The 11590-nt window shown below is 33.7% G+C and overlaps 1 protein-coding gene across 1 annotated transcript; it reads left to right on the top strand.

The window, feature by feature from the left end:
* Positions 1 to 9307: 9307 nt before the first annotated feature.
* On the top strand, positions 9308 to 10867 carry LOC145003435 (uncharacterized protein At4g06744-like). Its single transcript, XM_078962555.1, has one exon. It carries the CDS (start codon positions 9446 to 9448, stop codon positions 10652 to 10654), a length of 1209 nt encoding a protein of 402 aa, XP_078818681.1. The 5' UTR covers positions 9308 to 9445; the 3' UTR covers positions 10655 to 10867.
* Positions 10868 to 11590: the final 723 nt, after the last annotated feature.

Genomic DNA, 11590 nt, shown 5'->3' with positions numbered 1-11590 from the left:
TCGCAGGGCCACCGCGACTCAACTCACCGAGTCGAAGGTCAACTCGGCGAGTCCCATCCTGACTCGGTCCACCTGTCAAAACCTTTCCAACTCTCTGCGACTCACTGAGTCGCCCACAACTCAGTCCAGTCTACACGCAGGATTGTCTCAAGGACAATCTTCAAGCGACTCGTCGAGTCTGTTCTTCAGACTCGGCGAGTCCATGCCATGCACCAGCTAAAACTGGCTTTTGCGGTCAGATCCGTTCCATAAATACATAGATCTGGCCTTCCCAAGCTTATTTGTCACGTAAAGTCTCAGTCTTGGTTGCCATGCAATGCATACAAGGCTTATTTTGAAGAAACAACCTTTAATATGGCAAGTTTAACTTCTAACTCAAAAGGATGGGCATAAAGCTTGTCATAAGGGGTCTCCTGGACCTGCTAAAGTCCAGATCTAGGTCCCATATCCCCATGGGACCTCTCATACTTCTTATTCAAGCCAAGAAATGCAAGAATAAACCCTAGATTTGGCCCATCAACACAAAACACGAAGATTGGCTCAGAAAGTTACCTCAAGAAGACCCCCTTGATGAAATAGCAACAGATCTAAGCTCCCCAACACTTCAAGCTTGCTCCTCTCCCTCCTTTCCTTGCACTATCACACAAAATGAAGAACAAAAGGCCTTCAAACACACACACAAGGGCTTACAGACGTATGGAGGCTCTTAGGGTTCAAGGTGGCCGCATATGAGGGCCATAAGGTCCTTTAAATAGAGCTTAGGACCGGGAAATTAGGGTTTCATTAAATAGCGCGGACTCGTCGAGTCCATCCCTTGGACTCGCCGAGTCCGGACGCGAACCCTCGCTAAAAACCGCGACCCGACTCGGCGAGTTCGACCACCAACTCGCCGAGTCCCCTCACAGAATGTCAAAATATATAAGAAATGAAGATACCTGGGGATCCGGGCTGTTACACTCATGATATGCTCAAATAACTCATTGTCAAGGATGGATGGGAGAAAACCCTCAAAACCTCCCTAAACTAAGATCTCACGAAGGAAGGGTCAAGATAGGAGCTTTTTACTTCCGATAAAGAACAACATTTTGGATAAGCACATCATTATTATCAGTGTCTTCTCCTTTAATTACAACATTACAATCTAAAGGAGTTTTAAATGGTTTAAAACTTAACATACCAAATTCATGTAATAACTCCATACAATATTTCCTTTAACACAAACATACTCCTTTATCAATATCTATAACTTCAATTCATAGGAAAAACTTTAATTTTCCTAAATCTTTGATCAAAAACTTGGATTTTAAAAAACTTTTAACCTTATTAATCTCTTTATCACAATTACCACTTAAAATTATATCATCAACATATACAAGTAATATAACAATAGTACCATTAGCCATTTTAAAAAACAGTGAAAAATCATTCATACTTTGAACAAATCCAAACTCAAGTAAAAAACCACACAATTTTTCATTCCATTTTCTAGGTGTTTGTTCTAGCCCATATAAAGACTTTAGTAACTTACATACTTTGTTACTATTCTTATCATTATAACCAAAAAACAATCCTGATTGAAACCATTTTTGCAACAGGTAAAAAAGTTTCATCAAAATCTATTCCTTCCCTTTGGTTATAACCTTTAGCAACAAGCCTTGCCTTAAACCTTTCTATTTCTCCATTAGATTTATATTTTATTTTATACACCCATTTACAACTAATGGGTTTTCTATCAGAAGTAAATCACAAATTTCCCAAGTATTATTTCTATACAAAGCTTCAATTTCTTCATTTATAGTATTTACCCAGTTAGGATCCAAGGATGCTTGATAATAAGATTGTGGTTCTACTGATTTGTTTAAATTTGTTGCAAAACGTTTTTTTTTTATCAAAACTAACAAAGGAATAATTAACAGACCTTTCGATTCCATATTTATACTTTCCTTCTATAACAAAATCATTAAACTTTTGAGGAAATCTGGACTCACGAGTAGATTTTCTAACTCCTATTAACTGAGAATCGGAAACATAATTATTATTATTAAGATTTTCCTCAGAACAATTAGTGGGATCCAATGTAACAGTCTCAGGTTGCGAACCAGAAGTTTCACAACCAAAGAGTACCTTCCTGATGAGATATAGTTGCATCTAAACTAGAACTACCTTCAATACCTAAATTAGTTGCACCCGAAGGTTGATTAACAACTGTATCACCATCCTGCCTATTACTATTATAATCTCCATTATTTTGATTATCATAAAAAATTTCATAAAATAAAAGTTCATCATTGGAAAACGGATCCCACGGATCCTTATTATTCAAAAATGTTGTCTCAAAAAATTGAGAAATTTCATTTGATTTAGAAGCCAACTTAAAATAAAAACAGTCTCATAAAATTTCACATCCGTGGAAAAAAAAATAACCATTATCAAGACTAAACAATTTGTAACCTTTTTTAACATTAGAATAACTAATAAGAACACATTTCTCAGAACGTTCAAAAATTTATCAGTAATGTTTAACTTAGTAGCAAAAGCTAAACAACCAAACACGAATTTTATCATAAACTGGAACATACTTATAGACTAGTTCAAAAGGTGTTTTTCCATTTAGAACAGAAGATGGGGTTCTATTTATTAAAAACACAGCAGTCAAAATAGAATCACCCTAGAATTTTTTTAGGCAAACCAGCTTGAAAAAATAAAGACCTAGCAACATTCAATAAATGTCTATGCTTTCGTTCCACCACTCCATTTTGTTGTGGAGTGTGAACACAAGAAGTCTGATGAATAACACCCTTAGATTCAAGAAAACTTTTCATCTTTAGATTAACAAACTCTGTTCCATTATCAGATCTAATAATCTTTAGATTAACATTAAACTGATTTTCTAATAACATAACAAATTCATGGAAACAATAAAACACCTCTTCTTTAGACTTCATCAAAAAAACTCATGTAGCTCTAGTAAAATCATCCACAATTATAAGAAAAAACCTAAAACCACCAATAGCAACAACTCTATATGGACCCCAAACATCTAAGTGAACAAGCTCTCCTAAACTAAAGGACTTGTTCTCACGCAGAGGGAAAGATTCCCTAGTTTGTTTAGCCTTATGGCAAACATCACATGGCATAACTAACCGATCATCAAATTTTAAAAAAGGTTTTAAAACATTTAGAGCTTTATCAGCTGGATGTCCCATTCTATTATGCCATGTTAATTTTGATACAAAACATGTATGATTATTAAGTACTGTATTTGACCTACCTAAGACTTGATTTTCCAAATAATAAAGGCCTCCAAATTCTTTACCAGTCTTCACAGTCTCTATTAACAGTGAATCTTGAATCAAACAATTATTTTCATCTAAAACAACCTTGCACTTATTTTCTTTACAAATTTTGTGAACAGACAACAGATTGACATGCAAATCAGAATAACAAAGACATCAGACAACATAATAGAATTAGAAAGATTAATGTTTCCAATCTTATCTATTTTAGCAGTTGAACCATTAGGATGATCAACTCTTAGATTAATTTTGGAGACATCAACCATATCAAAAAGTTGTGATTTAGATGCAATCATATGTTGACTTGTCCCTGAATAACAAATCCATTTTCTTTTATTAAAAAGAACATTATTACAAGTCATACCTGCCATATTAGCATTAGCAGGTACTCCTTCTGATAACTCTTTCTCTTGAAGAAGTGACATTAACTTTGTATATTGATCATCTATTAAAAAACAATGATCAGACTTATCAGAAGCATTAATACTTTTACTAACATGTGAAGCAGTACCAGACACAGTAGAAGTAGATGACTTATTAAACTTAGACTTGGGTTTATAATCCTTAGGATATCCAATTAACTTATAACATTTTCCAATTGTATGACCTTTAATTCAACAATTTTTGCAGATTAAGTTCTGGTTTCTACCTTTAAATTTTTTATTATCAACAATTTTACCAGCAAAGGCAGAAGAATTTTGACTTTTATTAGATAAAACAGAAATATTCTCATGTTCCTGATTAGACTCTTCTCTAGACACAATGGAAAAAGCAGTTTTAACATCAGGCAATGGTTCCATCAAAAGAATATGACTTTTAACTTGGTTAAAAAAAGTCATCAAGACCACTGAGAAACTGCATAAGTTTCATGAGTTTCGAATGACTTTTAGTGTGAGTAGTAGCTTCACAAGTGCAGTCAGGACACTTAATTAACCCATCAAATTCTTTCCATAGACCATCTAGCTTATTAAAATAATCTGATACTGACAAACTACCTTAAGTGAGATTATTAATTTGTTAATGAATATTAAAAACAACAGAACCATCAGCCTTATAATAAGTTTCACAAAGTTCATTCCAAACATCCAAAGCATACTCAGAACAAGCATGTCCAATGTAAATAGATTCAGAAAGAGAGTTAAGTATCCAGGAACATACAATAGCATTAACTCTATCTCATTTTAAAGATTTAACAATATCCTTATTATCCTTCAATTCAGTTCCTTCAATAAACCCTTGTTTATTTCTAGCTTTAAGAGCCTTAGTCATACAACTCTTCCAAACTCTAAAATTCTCAGTACCAAGAAGTTTAAAACTTATAATAGTTGTCACAGAATGGTTTGAAGGATGCAAATACAGTGGATTATCAAAATCAACAACATCATTTTTATTAGGTGTTTCAGGTGGTGTATCAGACATGATTACAACAATAACCAATCAAAAAACAGATAAATCAAAAAGCCAATACTCAAAACACACACCTCCACAATAGTTTCTATAGACTAGACAAGAATTATAGCACATAGAAGGCCAAAGCAATCTAGTTTACAGATGTAAAGGAAGCAAAACAAATGATCAGATGTTAACTGATCTATCAAGAACAACACTAAAAAGAAAACAAAAGAAGTGTGTGAAACTTACAGTGATCCACAATTAATACGCTCAACAAGCAGCAAAGTAGTTCTGATGAGTTCTGTAATACAGAATCACCGCTGAAAATCGTAAAGGGCATTCAAATGCCAAAACCAACCTGATTTTAGAACCTTGTTTACACAATCTTAATGTTGATCGTTGTGATAGCGTTGGCCGTTAGGATTAATACAAATTAAACCTAAACGTTTACTACTACCACAAACGTTTACTCTTAAGAAGTGACAAGAGAACAACCAGGTTGATGATCACCAATTTCTTCAAGATCCACCACAGATCAGGAAAAAAATTGTAGTCCTAACAGATCCAAAAAACCCCAGGAAAAGAATGAAAACCAGAATCAGATCCATATACTAGACCTGAAACTCTGACCCGATCTACAAAAATAATCTGAAACCCTAACTTGACCTAGATGAGAAACCCTAGACCAATCTAGACAAGACTTGATCACAAACACCGTTACTCGGCTCTGATACCAACAAAAGAAACTCAAACACAACAAACATACAACATCAACAGTTCTTATTTCATTAAGAACCAGGTTTTCAGGATTACTTACAAATCAAACCTCTCTACATAAACACTCTTCTCTCTACAAAAGACCTCACTACAAATCACTCAACTAATCCACACTCTTCATGAAAGAATAATTAATAACATAAGAAGAACACTATGAACAGAGAACCTTAAAGATGAGAGAAAGAAGAAGATATTCGTGCTAAAGTCCCAGTAACCTTCAATCCTTACACAAATATCCTATCTATATCTTTGACAGGTCAATTCGGATTACTTGATCAATAATATAGGTCAAATATAACTCGCGTGTACATATCTTGACCACATTATTAATCCAGTCCAATAGTTATATAAATTGTTCACAATATATCCTCCTGCACAAAATCATAACACAAGCATATATATATATATATATATATATATATATATATATATATATATATATATATATATATATATATATATATATATATATATATATATATAATAAATTAAAACATTAAAGGATACTCAAAATGATACAATGAATTATAAGTTTGTACTCATTAAATTCATATAACTCAACATGCACCATGTGTTCTTTTTTGAGGTCTCTCTTTCTACTTATCTAACAAAATACACATTGATATTTAGTATGTTCTACTGTGTATGGAAATATATAACTGTCAAATTATATTTTCTTATATTTCCGGTTTCCATCTTTTTTTTTAGATATAACCTGATTTAATTTTATGATTTATTAAAATTATAGTTATATTTATAACTTTAATAAAAAAAATTAAAAACAATGTTAATTATTTGTTTGTTTATTAATATAATATATTATTTGTTTAGTTATTAATATAGTATATTTTCTTAATGTTTGTATATTGTTTTTTTTTTAAACCATCGAATGATATATTAAAAATAGACTACACATAGCAAGTCTCTAGGCGAGTAAAGAGTTACAAACAACAAAGAGGAAACAACAAAATTCAAAAATACATGCTAGTTAAGAGCACTAGGTGTGGACAACTAGATGTAACGTTATTTTTGTACCACATCACATGTCACATCATCAATGGTATTATAACACTAAGTGGAGAAATGATTATCATGTTGTATTTTGTTATGACACCAACTTTTTTTTTTTTCCATTTTATAATTTATTTTTCATTTTTTTTAATTTAGACAAATATTTTTTAAATATAACATAATAAATAAAACATAATGTTTAAAAATTATAAATAACATATAATAATTTTTAAAGATTAGAATTAACATAGAGATTAAATTACTCATAACATCCAAAGACAAAAAAAAATACCATCCAAATTCAAAAAAAAAAAAAAAAAAAAAAAAAAAAAAAAAACAACGCTATTCGTTATCGTTATTGTTACCATTAGAAGATATAATCCGTCAAGTCCTCTCGAAGTTGTCTGTGTTTATTTGCGTCCTGAATGTCAACAACGCGATGCAAATAATCTGTTGTTCCTGGTTGAAACTGAACGTGTCTGGGTTCTGTTGGGATATAATATGCAATATTTCGCTCTTTATGTTCTACTACCATGTTGTGCATTATGATATATGCATACATGATATATCGTGGAATTTCTAAATCCAATGGTCGTGTTGCATGTTCGACTATATGCCACTTCGCCTTCAGCACTCCAAAAGCACGTTCCACATCCTTAGGTGCTCCTTCTTGACAATGTATACAAACTCTCCCATGGCGTTCTTCATGCGCCACATACAATTCTTGCAAATCCAATGGTCGCCTTCAGTAATCAATGCTTCCGATAATTCCGGTAAACCCATGGCGTTCTTCATGCGCTGCATACAATTCTTGCAAATCATGCAACGAATGTTTCTGCAAATACACGTCTCCAAATGTTTCAACAACACCCCTTGATAATGTATACAAACTCTCCCTTGCGGTTCTTTCAGACATTCTCATATATTCATCCATGGTGTCGGGTGACCCCCATAACCATCAAACGAATGACTGCAACACATTTCTACAACGTTGTAAACCCTCATCTACCTATAGCATCATATCTTAATTGAAAAAATTCGTACCTAAACATAAATTAACTACAGTTTAAAAATATATTGCATATATTGTAAAATTAAAGAAACATGTTGTACATTTTTATTTATTTTGTTTAAAAGTATAGTAAAGAAGCGATATCAGCTTTCCAAGGCGTTGACGATTCGTAAGAACACATCCATACTCTAACGAAATCTTCTTTTGAAGTCTTTCGCCCCGTATACACAATTATCTGCAAAGTAATCGCGATATAGATGTCTGTGTCCTTCCTCGCGATTTCTGTTTAACATCGCATGTCTTGTTAGTAGCGGGGTTGAGTCTGGTTGTAGCAGGTCGTTAGTGTAATAATGATACATCATCCTAAAGAAAATATCGTCATCTGAATCATCGGACGACTCGAAAGAGTCCATTTTTTTTTTTGAAGATAATTGAAACTATGTAGAAAGGAGAAGAGAAAGTGTGTGAAATTTTTTATAAAATGGTAGGTATTTATAGGGTAAATGATTTTTTTTAATAGTTAATTTTTTTTTTAAACCTTTGTCATTTAAACATTTGAAAACGTTTAAATTTCATTCGTTACATCCAGTCACGACGGCCACGAGATTCAACCTCGGCGAGCAAAAACAAATAAGGAGGTGGTGTTCCCCCGTCACGACGCCGTTGAGGTGTGCCACGTCATCACCGTTTCTTCTCGTTTGGCCAATACCGCATGGTCTAAAAGGGTAAATGCTCGAATAAGTCCAATTAATTTAAACCTCCATGGCTCTTCATCTGTTTGAACCAAAGAAAAGTAGTTGCTTTGACAATATCAACCACAATTGTGATTAATATGCAATATTGACTATTATTAATGAGTATGGGTTTGTGACGATTATGATATATTTTAGGTATAATTTTAATACTTTTATTTGAAAAAAAATGACACAAGTTATTCATTGCATAATTATAACAATGAACAATAAATTCCTTTCTCAAAGTATATAAGAACTGATCTATAGTTAATGAAATACTTGGCTTAGATGGTGTCACTCACATACCAATCCCATAAAAAGAAAATTGATCTATTTATTATTTTTACCTCATTTAAACTGGATATTTGTGAATTTAAATACTAGATTTGTAATTCGTCATTGTATTCCGGTAGAGATAACCAGATAAGGTCTTGAAGAATCGGAGCGTAAATGGCAAATGAAATATTCGTGCAAATTTAAAGGCATTTCGACGATTTCTTTAATGAAATGCGTAGTTTGTTTTTTTTTTTTAACGAATAACCCTTATATTAATCATTATTAATAATTTATAATACTTTGGTTTAGACTTATAAAGATTGTCAAGTGAGGCATGACATGAAGTGGGCGTCATATGAATGCACCAATTGCCATGTCATGTCATTGGTGGAGTACATTAACAAATAAAAGTATTAACCAATCATCAGCACCTTTGAATCAAAAGCATTCCACTGCTTTCTCCTTCTTCATCTTTCCTTTTCTAAGTGGAAGACCAACAACACCAACCTGTCCAACCAATTAATCTTTCATTCATCTTTAATATTCTAACTAGTATTATACTGTACATAGCTATAAATTGACTAATTGAGAACCTTTTATGCTACTTTTTGTTCGTTTGTTTGTTTTTAGTTGAATTATCGGTATGAAAAACAGTGTAAGTTTTAAAAAAAACGTGTCAAAAGGTTAATTTGTGGGACCTGAGTACCTGACCTACCATGTTGTTCATCCTTTCTCATTCAAGTTTGGGTATCCTACATGGCCATAAACATGGGTCTTTTCATGACTAATGTAAAACATAATTCAATTCCATAATCCAGATGACTGCGAACCTTAAAGAAAGATTAGTGGTCCCTTGAGAATGAGTAATATTTAATGGCTACTTTGATCAAATCCATTAACATTTCTCTGGTTCTTACATTTGAGCTCGAAGAAAACTCACCAATAAAATGCCGATGATTTTTTTCATTTTCAAGATCGTTGTTGTCGTGGCTTTTGGAGTCGATATAGTTCACGGGGGAATAACTTCTATCATTGGAAACCCTGTCAAAGTAATCAAAGATGAACTCGATGGACTAACGTTCATTGATCTAAGACTCTCTGTTGTCTACCCGTTGATACAAAGCTTCAAGAACACCATCTCCTCCGACCCCCTTAACATCACTGGATCTTGGGTCGGGTCAGATATATGTAGTTACAGAGGGTTTTACTGTGACAACCCGCCAGACAACAAAACTGCCATCACTCTTGCATCCATCGACTTCAATGGATTCCAACTCACAGCCCCAAGTCTTGATGGTTTCCTTGACCAACTACCCGACCTTGCGCTCTTTCATGCTAACTCTAACTTCTTTTCAGGCTCCATCTCTCCAAACATAGCTAAGCTTCCTTACCTGTACGAACTCGACATCAGCAACAACTTATTTTCTGGATCTTTTCCAAACTCGATACTAGGTATGAACAGCTTATCGTTTCTTGATATCCGGTTTAATCTCTTTACAGGTTCAATCCCACCTCAACTCTTCACAAAAGACTTGGACATCTTGTTTGTGAACAACAATAATTTCATTCAGAAACTAGCTGAAGTTCTCGGAAACTCACATATTCTATACCTCACCTTAGCCAACAACAAATTCTATGGACCGATTCCTCGTACCATCGCCAGATACTTGTCGGGTTTATCAGAGGTTTTGCTATTAAACAACATGCTGAGTGGATGCCTCCCTTATGAGATCGGTTTCTTGAAAGAAACCGTGGTTTTTGACGCTGGGAACAACCTTTTAACAGGTCCATTACCATTTTCGTTAGGGTGTTTGAAGAAAGCAGAAGTGCTTAACTTCGCTGGGAACTTGTTGTATGGGATGGTGCCGGAAGTGGTTTGTGCCATGAGTAGTCTGGCTAACCTGTCGTTGTCTGATAACTATTTCATTCAAGTAGGTCCGATTTGCAGAGGGTTGATGAAGAAAGGGGTGCTTGACGTGAGGAAGAACTGCATCCCTGGGCTCCCATCTCAGAGGCCGGTATGGGAGTGTGCGGCATTCTTTGCAAAGCCGAGGTATTGTTCTTACATGCAGACATACCATTACCTTCCTTGTTGGTTGCCTCATTTCGGTGGTTCTCAGATGAGTCTCACGGAACTGGCTCCTTCACCTTTTTGATTAATCTACTTTGTTCTTGCTTTTTAAGTTGAATATCATGGTATCATGTGGGGTATTTTTTTTTTATATAGAAATGATACATATTTGAAAATATCCTTATAAACATAAGTATCGAGACTTCTCTTTCAATTCAAGCCTTCAAGAAAATGTTTTGATGGCTCATGTAATTAAGTTGGAGCTCACCTTTTATGTAGACTATTTCTTCAGAGAAAATTGAACCAACACGTGCAACCAATTTTAATAAGAGCATACTTACCGCTTAAAATAATGAAACGGTTGAATGAGGTGAAATGTGACATTTAATGAATTTAATCTAACCATAGTAGAATACTATAGATAAAGAGAAATATGAATTGTAATTCGTATTTGAAACAAATTGTTGACTAAGGATAAGGTTTATCCTTATCCTTAATTAACACCTCATAAGATGGAAGATATATCGGAGACTTTGGTCTTGGAGCATAAATGGAGAAACAAGTTGCGAACCAATGGTTTGGTTATAAGAACATCAACAATTTCATCATAGAGCTTATGTGCAATGGACTCAAGGATCATCTATAATTTTTTCTTGAACAAAGTGAGTGCTAGATCTTTCATATGAGAGTTATAGACGAGATTGGAACATAGATATGTAGCTGTGTAATTATCACAAAATGTAGTAGGAGGTTGGGTCATCTTGACACCAATTTCAAGTAATAGATTATGAACCCATAGAGTTTTAGATGTTGCATTTGCCAATGTTTTGTATCCTGCCTTTAATGACGAATGATAAACTAATTTTAGACTAACCAAATGACATAAAATAATGTTGAATTTGAGTTGTAATACACATGATATTGTTGATTGACCACCATATATGGTTACCCTAATCAAAAGAATGCCGTGAAAGAGTGGAGTACCTTGTTTAAGAATGTAACATCCCGGCTCCAAAAATTT

This window comes from Lactuca saligna, chromosome 6, assembly GCF_052625555.1.
Source record: "Lactuca saligna cultivar CGN05327 chromosome 6, ASM5262555v1, whole genome shotgun sequence".
NCBI lineage: Eukaryota > Viridiplantae > Streptophyta > Magnoliopsida > Asterales > Asteraceae > Lactuca > Lactuca saligna.
Note: the sequence above shows the minus strand (reverse complement) of the source record. Positions and strands in the feature narration are given on the sequence as shown.

Coding starts and splice junctions, on each gene's coding strand:
- LOC145003435 (XM_078962555.1), top strand. CDS start 9,446: ATGCCGATGATTTTTTTCATTTTCAAGATCGTTGTTGTCGTGGCTTTT.